The 20,892-nt window shown below is 42.0% G+C and overlaps 1 protein-coding gene across 2 annotated transcripts in view; it reads right to left on the reverse strand.

Annotated features, from left to right (window-relative positions):
• LOC106571336 (mitogen-activated protein kinase kinase kinase 5) overlaps positions 1 to 14,598 on the reverse strand; it is a 59,223-nt gene extending 44,625 nt beyond the window's left edge. For both annotated transcript variants that reach the window (XR_006759161.1, XM_045695654.1), the window contains exons 1-2: positions 13,558 to 14,598; positions 303 to 442 (exon numbers count right to left, since the gene is read on the reverse strand). Coding sequence is in view for 1 of the 2 variants with exons in the window: in XM_045695654.1 (XP_045551610.1) it covers positions 303 to 442; positions 13,558 to 13,972 (555 nt within the window). In the remaining variant the exon portion in view is untranslated. The remainder of the gene's footprint in view (positions 1 to 302; positions 443 to 13,557) is intronic.
• Positions 14,599 to 20,892: the final 6,294 nt, after the last annotated feature.

A 20,892-nucleotide genomic window follows, 5' to 3' on the forward strand; every position in this document is an offset into this window, starting at 1 on the left:
ATTTCCTGTCTAGGTGTAAATGCATCTCCCTTCAAACACATAACTAATGTGTTGAACTGTCACTACAACAGCAATGACAGCTATTACAGGTTCCCCATACACTCAGATTCTAAATATAGACCTTTGTCATTAACCTGATGAAGCGTATTACATTACATCCATTGTGGAAACATTAAGTTGATTAAAGTATGGACAAAGTGATGAGGCAAAAAAGGCTGACAGGCTGCAGATACGTTTATGTAAGGCATGTGTGCATGCGTGAGTGTGTGTGTGCGCGAGTGCGCGTGAACTACACAGCTTACCTGCAGGGACTGAAGCGAGTCAGAGTTGGTGTCACAGTACAGGATGATGTTGTTGGCCATGCTGAAGCTCTCCCTCACACCCAGGTGGTAGAACAGGGAGGGCTGGCGAAAAGCGTCCGTCATCTCCACCACAGCTATGTCTGTGAGGGACAGAGATAGCCCGTTAGTGGGCTTAACACTGAACAACTGGACCTAGGTCTATAGTATAACATATGTTATGCCTATAACGTATTGTAGCCTACTATATAGTTTCTTCACATTTACCAATTTGTTTAAGTGTCAAATGAAATAAGATGAGATTGATGCTTCCTGATGGGACAATAATGCCTCTACAGTTGTTTTGCAGTAGGATCTTCAATTTGCCCAAATTGTCATTTTTGGACCAGACTGTGACATCACAAAATCTTTACAAAAAAAAGGCCAAAATAACATTGTCTGGTATTAAGTCTGGGGTGTGGTTTTTACAGAAGTCCCTCTGGTACCACTGACTGATAACAGCACAATAAAACTGGGCTTAAACAGTGCTTCAGTGTTTTGTAATGACAGTGTTCTCCAGAGAGATAACATTTAACAGACCTACTCCACCTTTTCATGTGCTTCCAAGTATACCCTTCCATGTCAACATACACATTACATAGAGCTTGTGATCCCTTCCAATGGAGCGCCCTTTCACTGTAATACCTGGGTTCCAGTCCACGCTAGTCTCACTCACTGAGAACCAAACGTCCACACAAGACAGCCAATGCCAAAAGGATCATCAAAGCAAATAGGCAATCTATTTTAATGTCGTGTGTCTGCTGCTGTGTAGTGACGCAAAGAAAGATCCCAGCAGTGACAGCCTGGCTTGAAATGGGTGGGGTAGGCTATGTACAGCACTCTCCTTGGAATCTTCTGCCTTATATAAGATTAGGTTTGAGCCAAGGCAAATATTAGCTTACATTAATTATGATTTAGGAACATATAGACATGGAAAACGTGGTAGACACCAGTGGCGGTCGGTGACGTTTAAGATGAGGGAGGATGATTTTTTTTGGAGCATGGCCTTATTTCTATTACAGCATATTGAATGACTATATTCTATTCACCCAGCTCTATGTGACATCGACATGATACTCATATTTTCCCTATACCCATCATGAGGTTGCTAAAACCTATGAATAAAAGTTTACAACGGATATGCAGAGGTTGAGAGAAGTATTAGAGTAATCACGGTGACAGACAGTGACACATTCAATACCGCCTTGCACAATCTTGCCTGCATCTAGGCTACCTGGGGCGGCAGGTAGCCTAGTGGTTAGCGCGTTGGGTCTGTAACAGAAAGGTTGCTAGATCAAATCCCTGAGCTGACAAGGTAAAAATCTGTTGTTCTGCCACTGAACAAAGCAGGGCCGTCCTTGTAAGTAAGTACTTGTTCCCAACTGACTTGCCTAGTTAAATAAAGATTTTAAAAATATATATATAGGGTGTAATTATTAGTCCAACAGTTGCAGATGAGAGTTTCTATTGTACAAATTCAGGTATGTTTATCCCCGTTTGCTTCCGTTTAAGAAATGTTTTTCAACAGAATTGGCAGAATAAACACACCACACCCCTGATCACATGCAAACACAGTTCACTTACATAGCAGCCACATACAAACAGCATGATCGTTTTGCTTGTGGTAGAATTCCTTCTCGCATCTACGCTCTCTCCTCTCAACTTTTCCCTTCGCTTGTGAACTTCAGTGCACAACACCTTAGCTATCTGTGACCAGGCAAAAACAACTTTCCAAGCCAAAACCTTCATTTCATAACCGCTACACACAGCTTACATTGTTGTCATTATATTAGCTAACGTCGTTAGCTAGTCAACATAGCTACTAGAACTAACGAGTTAGTAAACCCGCTACAATCATGCAGTACAATGTACAGTCAGCAAGAAGTTTAGCAGTTACACTGACGGGCCCCGGTGGCAATAATTCCAAGTCAAGCTTACCTTGACTTGGAAGAGTTCCATTGTTGGATAGCCATGGCCAGCTAGCTAACATAGCATCCCTCTCTGTTTGAGCCAGGTGTTTGAGTAGGCTAAACTAGATAGCTGCATTCGCTAGATAAGTGAAAGTGGGAAAAAAACACTACGAAATATAGCTCTCTCTCTCTCTCTCTCTCTCTCTCTCTTGCTTCTCCTTAATTTTTTAAGAAATATATTTGTTCAACTATTGTCTTTCTCTCTCTTTGAGTCAACTACTCACCACATTTTATGCACTGCAGTTCTAGCTAGTAGCTTATGCTTTCAGTACTAGATTCATTCTCGGATCCTTTGATTGGGTGGACAACATGTCAGTTCATGCTGCAAGAGCTCCGATAGGTTGGAGGATGTCCTCCGGAAGTTGTTATAATTACTGTATAAGTCTATGGAAGTGGAGGAGAACCATGAGTAACCTAGGTTTTGTATTGAAGTCAATGTACCCAGATGAGGATGGAAACTAGCTGTCCTCCGGCTACATCATGGTGCTACCCTACAGAGTGCTGTTGAAGCTACTGTAGACCTTCATTGCAAAACAGTGTGTTTTAATCAATTATTTGGAATTATGAAAATTCACTAAGGAGGATGGTCCTCCCCTCAATGTAAATAGTCCGGGTGGCCATTTGATTAATTGTTCAGCAGTCTTATGTCTTGGGGGTAGAAGCTGTTAAGGAGCCTTTTGGACCTAGACTTGGCGCTCTGGTACAGCTTATCGTGCGGTAGCAGAGAGAACAGTCAATGACTTGGGTGACTTGAGTCTTTGACAATTTTTTGGGCCTTCCTCTAACACTGCCTAGTATATAGGTCCTGGATGGCAGGAAGCTTGGCCCCAGTGATGTACTGGGCTGTATGCAGTGCCCTTTGTGGCGCCTTACGGTCGGATGCCGAGCAGTTGCCATACCAGGCGGTGATGCAACTGGTCAGGATGCTCTCGATGGTGGAGCTGTATAAATTTGAGTATCTGGAGACCCATGCCAAATCTTTTCTCCTGAGGGGGAAAAGGTGTTGTCGTGCCCTTTTCACGACTGTCTTGGTGTGTTTGGACCATGATAGTTTGTTGGTGATGTGGACACCAAGGAACTTGAAACTCTCGACCCGCTCCACTACAGCCCCGTCGGTGATCAGGCCTACCAATGTTGTGTCGTCAGCGAACTTAATGGTGTTGGAATCGTGCTTGGCCATGCAGTTGTGGGTGAACAGGGATTACAGGAGGGGACTAAGCACGCACCCATGAGGGGCCCCAGTGTTGAGGATCAGTGTGGCAGATGTGTTGTTACCTACCCTTACCAACTGGGGGTGGCCCGTCAGGAAGCCCAGTATCCAGTTGCAGAGGGAGGTGTTTAGTCCCAGGGTCCTTAGCTTAGTGATGAGCTTTGTGGGCACTATGGTGTTGAAAGCTGAGCTGTAGTCAATAAGCATTCTCACATAGGTGTAATATATTTCTGTATTTCCGTCTTTTCTTCACGCAAATGACAGGGATTTGGGCTTGGTCTCGGGGGAAGCAGTATATCCTTCGGGCAGTGTGGAGTGCGATTGAGAATGCGCCATCTCTGGATCTGTTTGGGCAGTATGCAAATTGGAGTGGGTCTTGGGTTTCTGGGATGATGGTGTCAATGTGAGCTATGACCATCCTTTCAAAGCACTTCATGACTTCCGACGTGAGTGCTACTGTGCAGTAGTCATTTAGGCAGGTTACCTTCACTTTCTTGGGCACTGGGACTATGGTGGTCTGCTTGAAAAATGTTGGTATTACAGACTCAGACAGGGAGAGGTTGAAAATGTCAGTGAAGACACTTGCCAGTTGGTCAGCGCATGCTCGGAGTACACGTCCTGGTAATCCATCTGGCTCTGCGGCCTTGTGAATGTTGACCTGTTTAAAGGTCTTACTCAAATCATCTACAGAGAGCGTGATCCCACAGTCATCCGGAACAGCTGATGCTCTCATGCATGCTTCAGTGTTACTTGTCTCGAAGCGAGCATAGAAGTAATTTAGCTCGTCTGGTAGGCTTGTGTCACTGGGCAGCTCGCGGCTGTGGTTTTCTTTGTAGTCTGTAATAGTTTGCAAGCCCTGCCACATCTGATGAGCGTCGGAGCCGGTGTAGTACGATTCGATCTTATTCCTGTATTGACGCTTTGCCTGTTTGATGGTTTGTCGGAGGGTATAGAGGGATTTTTTATAAGCTTCCAGTTAGAGTCCCGCTCCTTGAAAGTGGCAGCTCTACCCTTTAGCTGAGTGCGGATGTTGCCTGTAATCAATGGCTTCTGGTTGGGGTATGTACGTACAGTCACTGTGGGGACGACATCATCGATGCACTTATTGATGAAGCCAGTGACTGATGTGGTGTACTCCTCAATGCCATCAGAAGAATCCCGGAACATATTCCAGTCTGTGCTAGCAAAACAGTCCTGTAGCTTGGCATCTGCTTCACCTGATTATTGACCGAGTCACTGGTGCTTCCTGCTTTAGTGTGCTCTGTTCACATGCCATTATGTTTCCCTGGCGTCAAGTAGAAGCTGACTTGAAGAGGGAACTATCACTGCACCATGATGTCATACAATCAGTCAAGAAAAAGTAAATGGGACTAATATTCAATTCACACAGCAACAAGTGTTGCTAGCTGCTTCTAGAAAGTAATTCAAGCACTCAGATGTGTAATGCTATTTTCAGATCAAGAAACCAAACCACTTAAATAGGTTTAAGTGCCCACATTAAGTTCAGTATTGTTCTGCTAAAACAACCCACTATATTGGTGTTTAAGTTGAGCGTGCTGTGCCTGCTTCTATAAATAAACTCTCATAGGAAAGCATGCAGGGTACTTTCACAATGGTTATTCAGCAGTTTGGAAACCCTGCCCAAAAATAAGAAATACTACTTTATTTTTAGAAATGAGTGCAATATGGAGGAAGGAGAGAAGCCCCCAGCCCCGACAGGAAATGTGTGTAATCTGGCAGAAAGAATCCTCGGCTTTTGATACTTTAGTTTCTGTTCACACTAGCATATTTCAGCGATTGAGTACCATGGCCCAGGGGGAAAGTGCAAGAACAGAATTTGAATTGATCCCATCCAGGTTGACACACAGGGAGCTGCCAGCTTACTATAGTGCCAGTTGCCTCAACTAGCCTCACACTTCCTGATTGGCCTCTTGTAAAAAATATATATTTAAAAAAAAACAACGAACTTGTTTTCTAACAATGAGAACTTGATTTTAACAAGAGGGATTTGTTTTCTGTCAAATGAATGGTCTTTATCCCACTTACCTTAAATTACACAAATATCATCTGGCAACAGCACCAAGAACAGATCACCTGGCAACAGCACCAAGAACAGATGACCTGGCAACAGCACCAAGAACAGAACACCTGGCAACAGCACCAAGAAGACACATTTGAGAAGTCATGCAATAACTGTGACGGTCATGGAATTTTGGGTTTCGGTTATTTGTTAGGCAAATATCCACGGTCAAAGCAATAACTGTTCAAATAGCTCAATTAAGGTCTGCAATTTTCTCCTCTCATCTCTGTCTGCTTGCAGTGTGCAGCTGTTGCACACATACACTTAGTTTACTTAACATTAAGAACACCTTTCCATGATAGACTGACCAGGTGAATCCAGGTGAAATCTATGATCCCTTATTGATGTCACTTATTAAATCCACTTCAATCCGTGTGGATGATGGTGAGGTTAAAGAAGGATTTCTAAGCCTTGCGACAATTGAAACATGAATTGTGCATGTGTGCCATTCACAGAGTGAATGGGCAAAGCAAAAGATTAAAGTGCCTTTGAACGGGGTATGGTAGTAGGTGCCAGGCGCACATGTTTTTGTCAAGAACTGCAACGCTGCTGGGTTTTTCACGCTCAACATTTTCCATGTGTATCAAGAATGGTCCACCACCAAAAGGACATCGAGTCAACTTGACACAACTGTAGGAAGCATTGGAGTCATCATGGGCCAACATCCCTGTGGAACGCTTACGACACCTTGTAGAGTCCATGCCCCGATGAATTGAGGCAGTTCTGAGGGCAAAAGGGGGGGGACTCAATATTAGGAAGGAGTTCTTAATGTTTTGTCCACTCAGTGTATTTTATGTTTGCTACCCTAGCATGGATTTCAACTTCAGTTTTCATCTTAATCCGACAGTTTGACGGATTAAGATTTACCCTACTGCTATTTGGTATATTTGATATATTTACTTAAAAATACAATAAAATGTATGTATTAGAAAGGTTGTGACTGTTCTTTTATTTTATTTACTGACTGCCTAATCATGCTAATATTAATCTGAATCAATCTCAAACACTGCCAATGTCTACAGCCAAAAACTGCTTCCCTTGACCTACTGCCAACTTATGCTGGCACACCTGACACCACATACACAAACTGCTGATAAAACCTGACTGAGTATTTTGATCAACCAACACCACTCCATTTTTACAATAAAGACTGGATTCCCTGGACAGTACTGCAGCTGGTGATACAATTTCTCCTGACCTGATGCTCTGTAGCCCACATGGACCGCCACCATACACATGAGCATGGATAAACAACTTAGTTGACAACCAATGGGAGCAGAGGACGACAGCCGCCAGCCAGCCTTCAGGTCAGACCAAAGTGCATGTGGGATCTTGTGCAGGAATCCTCTGGCTGTCAAAACAACGCTGAATGTGGTATGTGTAAGGCAATACAGTAATGTAGAGTGACTGATAACCTTTGAATCCAATACTCTATAGGTGCTTCTCAAAAATAGCATGAGCTCTTATTCAATGACACCAACTTGATTTTACATTCAATATTATGTTTAATTTAATACAAAAGCCACTTGGTATCATATGAGATTAAAGAATGTTTGGGGACTGTTGTTCCCTCCAGAAGAGATGTACTGTATCACAACAACAGTTCACTGTTTCCTTTATGAAAGCCTGCCTCCAGGGAGTATGATGCTGCAGTTCAGTACTTCCTTTTGGGATGAACTGAAATGAATAGGGGACGGGTGAGGGTGAAACAGACTTTCTTGTCTAGAGATTTACATGGTAGGATTTGGGATATAATAGATACAGACTCTCAAAATGGCAAACAGACCAACTAAACTGAATGGAACACACACTGGGCCCCTGTTGTAAGGTACAGAAACACATTTAGTCAGTCAGTCAATGGTTCAGATCAGCTCACAGTGGAGCGACTTTAGTCGGGGGATAAACAATGACTTGTATCAAGGTAATACTGTTCTCAGAATCATTTTTAACATGACTAATACCTCTTCCCGGCACAGTTACAGGTGGCAGTCAGTGCAAGAGTGTTGTCCTCTGGACACCAACATAGAGTAAAAACGCCTTAAAACCGTTACACCTTTTTAACAGTAGCCTACACCACCGGCTCACCTCATGTGGCTTGAACATGTGGTTTGACCTTTATCTATTGATGGGATTGATTTATTTAACCTTTATTTTGACAGGGAAGTCATACTGAGACCAGGGTGTATTTTACAGATGAGCCCAGAAGAAATACATTAAACACATACAGTGCATTGGGAAAGTATTCAGACCCCTTCCTTTTTCCCACATTTTGTTACGTTACAGCTTTAAACTAAAATTGATCAAATCAAGCTCAGGTGCATCTTGTTTCATTGATCATCCTTGAGATGTTTCTATAACGTTTTTCTTTTTTTTAAGGGGTGGATCAGCTTAATATTGCAGAAAGAATGCTGCTTCCATCAATGTAATGGTCTGCATCATTTCCAATCCCCCATATATTTTGGGGGGTAAATATATATATCCATATACATACACGCATGCATACATATACACATATATACATACCTATTTCGACCTACATACTTTTTTTAGAATGTACCTTTATTATTCCCAACAAACCCTACCACCCTTCCCCCAATTGGAGTAAACCAATAAACACTTAGGCTTGTATCTTATATACATTTTACAGACACAATCTATTTTACAATAGTTATATTTTGTTTGTTTTTAGTCCTTCCTCTATTTCTGATGTCCATCCAGTTTGATTTCTATTTGTAACTGTGCTATTTCACAAAAGTTCTGAACCTATATATTTTACAGACCCTGTATGTTTTACATTGGTTATCTTGTTATTAGTCCCACCCTTCGGCTCCATTCAACCCCTCCCATCTATCTCTCAACATCATCCATTTTGGATTTCTATTTGCCATATATTTTTCAACTGTGCAGTGATGCTTCACAAAAGTAGTGAAACTTTCTATTCTCATAGCTTCTACAGATTGTAAATTAAAAATACACATTTTTGCTAAAATAATTATTACATTATTGATTGATTGACTATGGCTTTTCAAATCACCCAGTATTGCTATGTGCAGCATTAGTTCTAGGCAAATGTTGCAATTCTTCAGCCATTCCTGGACCTGTGACCAAAAACGAGCTACATATATGGACAATACCAAAATAAATCAAATTAAGCTCAGGTGCATCTTGTTTCATTGATCATCCTTGAGATGTTTCTATAACTTGATTGGAGTCCACCAGTGGTAAATTAAACTGATATACACTATCGTTCAAAAGTTTGGAGTCACTTAGAAATGTCCTTGTTTTGAAAGAAAAGCACATTTTTTGTCCATTGAAATAACATACAATTGATCAGAAATACAGTGTAGACATTGTTAATGTTGTAAATGAGTATTGTAGCTGGAAACAGCAGATTTTTTATGGAATATCTACATAGCCGTACAGAGGCCCATTATCAGCAACCATCACTCCTGTGTTCCAATGGCACGTTGTGTTAGCTAATCCAAGTTTATCATTTTAAAAAGGCTAATTGATCATTAGAAAACCCTTTTGCAATTATGTTAGCACAGCTGCAGACTGTAATGCTGATTAAAGAAGCAATAAAACTGGCCTTCTTTAGACTAGTTGAGTATCTGGAGCATCAGCATTTGTTGGTTCGATTACAGGCTCCAAATGGCCAGAAACAAAGATCTTTCTTCTGAAACTCATCAGTCTATTCTTGTTCTGAGAAATGAAGGCTATTCCATGCGAGAAATTGCCAAGAAACTGAAGATCTCGTACAACGCTGTGTACTACTCCCTTCACAGAACAGCACAAACTGGCTCTAACCAGAATAGAAAGAGGAGTGGGAGGCCCCGGTGCACAAATGAGCAAGAGGACAAGTACATTAGAGTGTCTAGTTTGAGAAACAGATGCCTCACAAGTCCTCAACTGGCAGCTTCATTCAATAGTACCCGCAAAACACCAGTCTCAACGTCAACCGTGAAGAGGCGACTCTGGGATGCTGGCCTTCTAGGCAGAGTTGCAAAGAACCCATAAGGACAAAAGTGCTTGTCATTATGGGTTATTGTGTCTAGATTGATGAGGTGGTAAAACGATTTAATCAATTTTAGAATAAGGCTGTAACATAAAATGTTTTTCTGAATACTTTCTGAATGCACCGTACAATATATAAAATTACAAAACATATTAAGATAAAACAGACACATTTATCAACATAGTTAAATCAGATCATTAGTCTGAACTGACCAAGGGGGACCAGAACATCTCATTTCTGGGTTAAGTCAATAGCCACTGCTGTGTTTACTCAGTGAGGTCACAACATGTGAATATCAAACATGGATCAGAGCAGCTATTTGATATACTGTGAACATGTATTTCCACTTGCACATTCCTGATGCACTTATTTACATGTTCTGTGAATGCTCCTTTCTTATGTCATTCAAAATGTGGGAATTCATGGCAGTTCAGCTTTTCCAAAATAGGAGTGAAGTGGTCAGGCATCTAGTTCATTGTATACAAAAGCTTTTTTTCCCTCTCTCTTTCCTTGTGATTCCGTTCCTAAAATGTCCTGTTGTAGGAACACGATAAAGACGTTGGCAATCTTTAGGGAGCTTCTGTCATTTCAACAAAGCTTGTGTACATTTTGAACAGATACAAAAAGGGTTTCTGGGAACCACTTCCCACCTCCCGTGAGAAGTATACAGAAAATTACACAGAGGCCCTGTGGAAAATAGCCAAACCAAAAAAAGGTAACATATTGAGTTCTGTTTACACAACCAATAATGTTATGTTATGACAAACGATAACGGGTTAGCTGTGAAGTCAGCTAAGTCTATACAACACAGGTGTTTTATCATTTCTTCACCTAGAAAATGTCCTATTGTATTATGGAGTATACAAAACACCTGCTCTTTCCATGACAGACTGTGAAAGCTATGATCCCTTATTGATTTCACTTCAATCAGTGTAGCTGAAGGGGAGGACACAGGTCTAAGAATGATTTCTAAGCCTTGAGACATGGATTGTGCATGTGTGCCATTCAGAGGGTGAATGGGTAAGACAAAATATTTAAGTGCCTTTGATAGAAGGTGCCAGGCATACTGGTTTGTGTCAAGAACTGCAACGCTGCTAGGTTTTTCACACTCAACAGTTTCCTGTGTGTATCAAGAATGGTCCATCACTAGGGCTGTTACGGCGACCGTATTACTGCTTCACCGGCAGTCACGAGTCATGACGGCAGTCAAATTCCAGGTGAACGTCTAGTCACGGCAATTCGGTTTCTCCAAGCTATGATGCTGCTGATGGTCATTAGTAGCCTACCAAACTTGCTAACTGCCTGGCACTCAGCACTCTATTGTCCCACTAATCACTCTGACATCAATGCAAAAGTGATCAAAAATCTAATCAAACACTTCATGAGAGCCCAAGAGCTCATGTTGCGCAACATTTCAATAGGTTACGCAATTGCGTGAGAAAACAGAGTGATGGCCTCTATTAAAAAGAGGAGGATCCCATCAGCTTTCTATAGGCTAGGCCTACTATATTTATACTGAACAAAAATATAAAAGCAACATGCAACAATTTCAAAGATTTTACTGAGTTACAGTTCATATAAGGAAATCAGTCAATTGAAATAAATGTAATAGGCCCTAATTTATGGATTTCACATGACTGGGCAGGGGTGCAGCAATGGGTGAGCATTGGAGGGCATAGGCCCACCCACTTGGCAGCCAGGCCCACCCACTGGGGAGCCAGGCCCAGCCAATCAGAATGATCATTATGTTTAATCAGCTTCTTGATATGCCACACCTGTCAGGTGGATGGATTATTTTGGCAAAGGAGAAATACTCACTAACACAGATGTAAACAAATTTGTGCACAACCTTTGAGAGAAATAAGCTTTATTTGTGAGTATGGAAAATGTCTGGGATTTTTTTGGTATTTCAGCTCATGAAACATGGGACCAACACTTTACATGTTGCATTTATATTTTTGTTCAGTGTATTTCTCAACTTTCCTAATATTAAGCACATTGCTTCTCTTTACAACAGGAGTGTAGCCTATCTGGCTGGCATGAAAATGAACCACGGGAAAAGCATCCTCCATTTGCTATTGATGATGCTATTGCATAGATGACGTATTTTTTTCCCCTGCCTCGAGACAGGTGCATGATGGTCCTTTCTAAATCAAAACAAATTTCACACATATTATTTAGTATATGTAAAGACAAGATGAAATCAAAAACAGCCTGATGAGTGACAATATTAGCCTATCACTTGTGAATTATATATTATTACTTGTGAATGATGCCCAGCTTGTGTGCAGTAAGGCAAGAAACAGCTAATGACTTTTTTTTGCAACTTTTACAAATTATAGTCGCACACCTCATGTAACCTAGCCCATAGGCTTATATGTTTTCATAAGGTTTGTATCACAACTAAATGGCCAAAAAACTTCTTAAAATGAAGCCCATTAATCCACTTTACAACAGGTGTAGAGCCTAACTGACATACATTCGCAGCGCATGAGTTTCAAGTTGGTGGAAGATCATTTTCACCATAAAAATGCACCTTTTATAATAAAAGCATGACATGCATAATTGCATTTGCGGTCAATTTTGAGAATGGTGTTTTCCCACTAATGAGAGATATGGGCAATATGGCTGGGAATTGCCAGGGACCTCACTATACGATATTATCATGATACTTAGGTGCTGATACGATATATATTACGATTCTATATGTATTGCGATTCAATACTGTGATTTTATTGCGATTTGATGTTCCAAACATATTTCTCACTAGGCTGTCTGCTGCAGAGAGACAAAAGAGAGCTTCTTTAATCAGTCAGGTTAATAAAAGTGCTGAAAACATGTTGGCTCACTATTTAAAAAGAAGATGGAGATTAATTGATAGGATGAAAAATACCAGAGTTTTGACGCAGGCATAGACAACTAGCGCTAGCGAACGCTACCTACAGTTGCAAAAAATATACAGTACCAATCAAAAGTTTGGTCACGCCAAGAGTGTGTAAAGCTGTCATCAAGGCAAAGGGTGGCTACTTTGAAGAATCTCAAATATAAAATATATTTCGATTTGTTTAACACTTTGTTGGTTACTACATGATTCCATTTGTGTTATTTTCTAGTTTTGATGTCTTCACTATTATTCTACAATGTAGAAAATAGTAAAATAAAGAAAAACCCTTGAATGAGTAGGTGTGTCCAAACTTTTGACTGGTACTGTAATATATATATATTTTTTACAAATCGATACTTGAAGTCAAATATAGATATAATATCATCCCAAAATAATATTGCAATATGTAACAATCGATCCCCCGTCCCCCCCAAATCATCACTAATGGGCAAGGGAGGAAATGTACTTTAGTTTGAGTCTAAAGGTTCAGTTCACTTCTGGAGTGTAATGGAAATTTGAACCTCCACCCAAACTAAGCAAAACGATCCATGACGCTAGGGAGCCTCATTTCTAGGGGCACATAATGGTAAAGGAAAATGTGTGTGGGAAAATGATCCCCCTTCCCCACTTTGTGGAGCAAATGAGACATTCCCCCATTGAGACTCTCTAGTGCCCAATGGATTCCAGGTTGACAAATGGTTAGGCTATAGCCATTGTGAAAAGAAGTAGGCTGGGGAAAGCAGTTCATTTAATACTTCTAAACATTGACATGTAAAACCAGTCACACAATCTTATGTGCAGTTTTCTGTGTGCTCGTGGCAACCACAATAGAAGCCCCATTAGAGACAACTGGTGTGGCATGTGGATTAATGTGCATGGGCCCATTCCCACCCACTGCAACAGTAGTGAACCTGTTCTACTTTGGTGATATATTGTATGTGTTGTAGGCTGGGGTTTGATGGCTGGAGTTTGATTCAGAAGAATAGACAATGACAAAAGTAGATTTGTTTTCGTTCTGATAGTTTGAGGGCAACACATTCAATAGCCCATCACCTCGTACCTGCATTATAGAACTGGTCAAGCACACACGTCTCTCCAAAGTCGATCTTTCCAAAGTGTATGATTTCCAGTTTACTTCCCACGGAGTCGCACGCGTCTTTCAGGCAATGCAGGGCCATGTTCTCTGCGGTGTGCGGCTGAGTGAGCTCGCTGTTGACGACATATGCCACTGTGACAGCCCTGCTTTTACATTTCACCGTAGACAACAAGCCGCCACTGTCCTTCGGGCAGCTCAGAATATTAGGAATGATGCTTCCGCTGACCACCGAGTCGTGCCAGAATGTCCCAGCCGCGGGAATGAGGGCACCGCTCACGCTCTCTTCCCGGGAGCCAGCAGAGTCCCCGCAGGCACCCTCAGGGCCCGAGCCAGGACCAAAGGAGGGAACCGACAATGATATCCCTTCATCTTGACTCATTTTTTCAATGTCTGTTTTGGTTGACAATCACTCTTATATGTTCTTATGGATCCTCAGTTGCTCGACATCTCCATACATCCAAAGTCAACATTACGCACGTTTCCTCACATACATTCTATGCACAAGGCATGCAAGATATTTCAACACAGGTAAACAGTCTGGTGATATGAATCCACCTCCTGTATATTCATGTCTGGTTTCGCATGAAATTGTGCAATCTGCAATAATAAACCAAGATAGTGGGCACTACAACCATTGAAAATCAGTGTTACTGTTAAGTCACGACATATATGCTACTCATATACAGCTAACGATCCTATGGCAAGGAACAGTTACCACTGAATTGTACAAATCTTGTGCGTCTCGAAATTGACTCTTCATAGTTTCCGAAGTTAAGCACGAGCGCAGGTTGCAATGGTTACAAACCCACGGTGAGCTTGTTGGTAGATCCACCGTTCTAGAAAGCAGATCAGGGTTGTGTGCAGCACCGCAATGAATAGCCTATCATTTAGAAATCATGCACATAGAATAATTCATGCCAACAAGACAATTGTATCCAGTCCCCGAACCTGCCCTATTTCCACTATCTTCCCTGCAAAAGCTCACGCACACTGGATGGAGGTTGAGCGTTGTTTACGGGCGGTGACATGACCATATTTAGAACAGTTGCAGCGTATTCCCCCTTAAAGCCACAGTCTGCAATTTTTCCGGTAAGAATAAGATCTACAGTAATTTTAACTAATGAATCAATCTCCTCGATTTTGAGGTACATGACTTAAAAACAGGCCTACCCTGATTAGAATACTACAAGTATATTACCTTATCATCCATCAATGTTCTTGTAAACACATTGTAACTTCAAATCATATACAAAATAATACTGCTGCTATCATGGAATATCATTCCTATACATCACAGTAATCAAGTGCTACAGCATTTGATTTGCACGTGAACATTACACTTGCTCCTAGTGTTATCACTATACTAGAATTTTTACTTCGATACCGATACCAGGTTTAATATCACAATACTCGATACCGTCACAATACTCAATACCAAAATGATACCAAAACAATACCAAAACAATACCAAGATAAATAAATAAATAAGGTGTGTTAGCCAAAGTCATAGAATGGTACTTGATCCAGACATGTCTTTTGAGTTCAATATCATTACATTTAAAAATTATTGAATGAATGCATATTATTGAATGAATCAATTATACAATCACACAATCAATTTTACTTTTTTTTTTTACCAATATAACTACATACCATAATGGTAATAATTTATTTGAATGGTAAATCTCTAGTCTATTGATACATTTGTTAAATCAAGATTTAGCCTAGGCCTTTTAACAATACAGGTGAATGCATATTCAATAGTTATTGAGTTTGTTTGGGCTGATTTCATGGGGCTACAGAGGAAAAACAATATGTTTTCCTTACATTTGGAACATATTTTAATGTACTGATCAACAACATTTGCATAGAAGAAGCAATCTCTTATTTTATAAAGAGTGTGCTGTGTCTTTAAGACCCATGACATCATTCACATACGCACTCAGTTCGAGCCTTGCGCGAAGATGATCCATAGAGATAGATAGAGGACTCATCTTTATATTTGTGCCATTATAGTGTCTTTGACAGCATGGACAGCGCCATTGAGGCTACAACCCATAGGAATCCCCACACAGTTGATTACTTTCAAAGATATTTATAACTAACCCAAGATAGTTTATCTGTGTAGTTTACAGTGGGAGCAAATGAAGCATAGTGAAATTGATATAATGGCACCGGAGGGGATGGCTGCCATTTTATGGGCTCCAAACCAACTGTGCTATTTTGTTTGCTTTTCACATTGCACATTGCTTTTCACATTGCTTTTCACATTTTGTACATAATGTTGCTGCTACCGTCTCTTATGACCAAAAAGAGCTTCTGGATATCAGAACAGCGATTACCTTTTGATAAACTGAGGACCCATGCCAAATCTTTTCAGTCTCCTGAGGGGGAATAAGCGTTGTCGTGCCCTCTTCATGACTGTCTTGGTGTGTTTTGACCATGACAGTTCGTTCGTTGGTGATGTGGACACAAAGGAACTGGAAGCTCTCAACCTGCTCCACTACAGCCCCGCCGATGAGAATCTTATTTGGTCCCATGAAATTGGTCTAAAGCCTCTTAGTTTACAATTCAGTGATGGGTCCCTTTTGTAGGCCTGTGGATCAATTTCCAACTGAGTTGGGCTCTCAATTTACTGTTGAGAGTTGAATAGTAGCAGTGGGGAACCGTAACAGCCTTCAGAACAGGCCTAAGGATTTATAAAAGCATTTATTGTTTTTTCTTTAACTAGAAATGTAGTATTTTCCATAATTAAAATTATATTCTGATTTCATCTCTTCAGTTTGTGTTGGAAAGGGAAGGGTTAACACTGAAGTGAAAAAAATATCCAATCAATATTTTTCTTTGGTGGTGTCTGGGGAGAAAAATCTAGCTAGCTAAATCAGCCATTGGCTAGGCCCTCAGAAGCTAAACTGAAAGCATCTCCCATTCAACTGCATTAGGGCATAATTGTGGAGTGACTGTGAAATCAACCAACCACATTTTAACTTGCAATGGGTGGGATGGTGTTTAAAATAATGTTTTTTTTTACTTCCTAACTTCTGCCGTTTCTAAGGCCTACATGCAAAACTTGTCACTCCTGAGAGCACAGCTCTAATTCAATTACATTAGGTTACCCACAGAAGCAGGCCAACCTATGCAAAAATGCACAAATATGCACCTATTCAATAATATCAATACCTTCTGTATTTGTGCATTTTCCATAGGTTGTCCTGCTTTTTTATTTTACGTTTTTTTAACTAGGCAAGTCAGCCAAAAACAAATTCTTATTTTCAATGACAGCCTAGTGGGCTAACTGCCTTGTTCAGGGGTAGAATGACACATTTTTACCTTGTCAGCTCAGGGATTCAATCTTGCAACCTTTGAGTTACTAGTCCAATGCTGTAACCACTAGGCTACCTGCTCCCCTGCTGCCATATGCTTATGTGGGTAACTTAATGTAATTTAATCATTCAATAAGGCCATCCAATGTTATGGTTCCTAAATGCTACTGCCAAATAGTGGTTCATTTGGGACTGAAAAGGTTAGGTTTGGATACAGCTGTATGTAGGCACAAGTGGCTGTAAAATGAGACTAGGCAATAGCTGATACTGCACTTCAGATTTCAGATGTCTATATGTGTAGGCCTATACATTTTTTATTTATTATTGCATGACCTAATGTAATTTCTATCAAATCTAAGTAGACTTACTAAGTAAAACACCACAATAACTGGTAAGTAGACTTACTAAGTAAAACACCACAACAACTGGTAAGTAGGCTTACTAAGTAAAACACCACAACAACTGGTAAGTAGGCTTACTAAGTAAAACACCACAACAACTGGTAAGTAGGCTTAATAAGTAAAACACCACAATAACTGGTAAGTAGGCTTAATAAGTAAAACACCACAATAACTGGTAAGTAGGCTTAATAAGTAAAACACCACAACAACTGGTAAGTAGGCTTACTAAGTAAAACACCACAATAACTGGTAAGTAGGCTTACTAAGTAAAACACCACAACAACTGGTAAGTAGGCTTACTCAGTAAAACATCACAACAACTGGTAATGTACAGTGCTTTATTTCAACCTGTAATTCCTGCAAAATATACACATTGAGAGCAACAAATAAACAGACTTGGTTTTGTATCACTTTACTTTATTTCCCTGCACCTCAAACTTCCCCTAGACTAGTTCCTTCCTCCTCATAATACTAGACTCTCATTTGGGCAGAGGGGGACCCCTTCAGGTCAGAGTAGCCTACCTGTGTGGTTCCATATTATTTGCCTACCTTCAAGCAAAATATAATTCATAGGGGTCTATATGGGATTTTAAAATAGCTCCCTTGTGAAATTTTGCTACCTTATTTACATTTAGCTTCAAAGAGACCCTTGAGATGTTTTATTACAACTGTTACAACTGTTGGATCTAGGAACACAAGCATTTCACTACACCCAGAATAACATCTGCTAAATATGTATATGTGACCAATACAATTTGATGTGATTTGATTTGTTTACTCTAACATCATCACAACTGAGAGACAAAAACTCAAGAACTTAGCATGTCTAAGTGAATACCCCAGGTCATTGAATAGACACTGGGGGGTAGTACAGGCACATTCTAAACTCAGCATCCAGGGACAATGAAGTAAGTGTAAAATGCATGAGCGTTTAGAGAGCTGCAAGGGAGAGAATTCTGGAGGGAAAACGTTTACTACAGGTGAAGCACTTTGTTCAAATCATGAGATACTATTAAAGGGATTTGAATACTTTCGCTTACTTTTGAGTTCACATCTGGCCTAATCCATTTTTTTTATCTTCCACATGTGATACCTGATAATCTAACTAGTCTACGGCCTATGTTAACATTTACATTTTACATTTAAGTCATTTAGCAGACGCTCTTATCCAGAGCGACTTACAAATTGGTGCATTCACCTTATAATATCCAGTGGAACAACCACTTTACAATAGTGCATCTAAATCTTTTAAGGGGGGGTTAGAAGGATTACTTTATCCTATCCCAGGTATTCCTTAAAGAGGTGGGGTTTCAGGTGTCTCCGGAAGGTGGTGATTGACTCCGCTGTCCTGGCGTCGTGAGGGAGCTTGTTCCACCATTGGGGTGCCAGAGCAGCGAACAGTTTTGACTGGGCTGAGCGGGAACTGTGCTTCCTCAGAGGTAGGGAGGCGAGCAGGCCAGAGGTGGATGAACGCAGTGCCCTTGTTTGGGTGTAGGGCCTGGTCAGAGCCTGAAGGTACGGAGGTGCCGTTCCCCCCACAGCTCCGTAGGCAAGCACCATGGTCTTGTAGCGGATGCGAGCTTCGACTGGAAGCCAGTGGAGAGAGCGGAGGAGCGGGGTGACGTGAGAGAACTTGGGAAGGTTGAACACCAGACGGGCTGCGGCGTTCTGGATGAGTTGTAGGGGTCTAATGGCACAGGCAGGGAGCCCAGCCAACAACGAGTTGCAGTAATCCAGACGGGAGATGACAAGTGCCTGGATTAGGACCTGCGCCGCTTCCTGTGTGAGGCAGGGTCGTACTCTGCGAATGTTGTGAGGCATGAACCTACAGGATCGGGTCACCGCCTTGATGTTAGTGGAGAACGACAGGGTGTTGTCCAGGGTCACGCCGAGGCTCTTAGCACTCTGGGAGGAGGACACAAGGGAGTTGTCAACCTTGATGGCGAGATCATGGAATGGGCAGTCCTTCCCCGGGAGGAAGAGCAGCTCCGTCTTGCCGAGGTTCAGCTTGAGGTGGTGATCCGTCATCCACACTGATATGTCTGCCAGACATGCAGAGATGCGATTTGCCACCTGGTTGTCAGAAGGGGGAAAGGAGAAGATTAATTGTGTGTCATCTGCATAGCAATGATATGAGAGACCATGTGAGGATATGACAGAGCCAAGTGACTTGGTGTATAGTGAGAATAGGAGTGGGCCTAGAGAAGAGCAGTCTCAGTTGAATGCCCAGTCTTGAAACCTGACTGATTAGGATCAAGAAGGTCATTCTGAGAGAGATAGCAAGAGAGCTGGCCAAGGACGGCACGTTCAAGAGTTTTGGAGAGAAAAGAAAGAAGGGATACTGGTCTGTAGTTGTTGACATCGGAGGGATCGAGTGTAGGTTTTTTCAGAAGGGGTGCAACTCTCGCTCTCTTGAAGACGAAGGGACGTAGCCAGCGGTCAAGGATGAGTTGATGAGCGAGGTGAGGTAGGGGAGAAGGTCTCCGGAAATGGTCTGGAGAAGAGAGGAGGGGATAGGGTCAAGTGGGCAGGTTTTTGGGCGGCCGGCCGTCACAAGACGCGAGATTTCATCTGGAGAGAGAGGGGAGAAAGAGGTCAAAGCACAGGGTAGGGCAGTGTGAGCAGGACCAGCGGTGTCGTTTGACTTAGCAACGAGGATCGGATGTCGTCAACCTTCTTTTCAAAATGGTTGACGAAGTCATCCGCAGAGAGGGAGGAGGGGGGGGGAGGGGGAGGAGGATTCAGGAGGGAGGAGAAGGTAGCAAAGAGCTTCCTAGGGTTAGAGGCAGATGCTTGGAGTTTAGAGTGGTAGAAAGTGGCTTTAGCAGCAGAGACAGAAGAGGAAAATGTAGAGAGGAGGGAGTGAAAGGATGCCAGGTCCGCAGGGAGGCGAGTTTTCCTCCATTTCCGCTCGGCTGCCCGGAGCCCTGTTCTGTGAGCTCGCAGTGAGTCGTCGAGCCACGGAGCACGAGGGGAGGACCGAGCCGGCCTGGAGGATAGGGGACAGAGGAAATCAAAGGATGCAGAGAGGGAGGAGAGGAGGGTTGAGGAGGCAGAATCAGGAGATAGGTTTGAGCAGAGGGAAGAGATGATAGGATGGAAGAGGAGAGAGTAGCGGGAGAGAGAGAGCGAAGGTTGGGACGGCGCAATACCATCCGAGTAGGGGCAGAGTGAGAAGTGTTGGATGAGAGCGAGAGGGAAAATGATACAAGGTAGTGGTCGGAGACTTGGAGGGGATTTGCAATGAGATTAGTGGAAGAACAGCATCTAGTAAAGATGAGGTCAAGCGTATTGCCTGCCTTGTGAGTAGGGGGGGAAGGTGAGAGGGTGAGGTCGAAAGAGGAGAGGAGTGGAAAGAAGGAGGCAGAGAGGAATGAGTCAAAGGTAGACGTGGGGAGGTTAAAGTCACCCAGAACTGTGATAGGTGAGCCATCCTCAGGAAAGGAACTTATCAAGGCGTCAAGCTCATTGATGAACTCTCCAAGGGAACCTGGAGGGCGATAAATGATAAGGATGTTAAGCTTGAAAGGGCTGGTAACTGTGACAGCATGGAATTCAAATGAGGAGATAGACAG

The sequence above is a fragment of the Salmo salar genome, chromosome ssa15 (genome assembly GCF_905237065.1).
Source record: "Salmo salar chromosome ssa15, Ssal_v3.1, whole genome shotgun sequence".
NCBI lineage: Eukaryota > Metazoa > Chordata > Actinopteri > Salmoniformes > Salmonidae > Salmo > Salmo salar.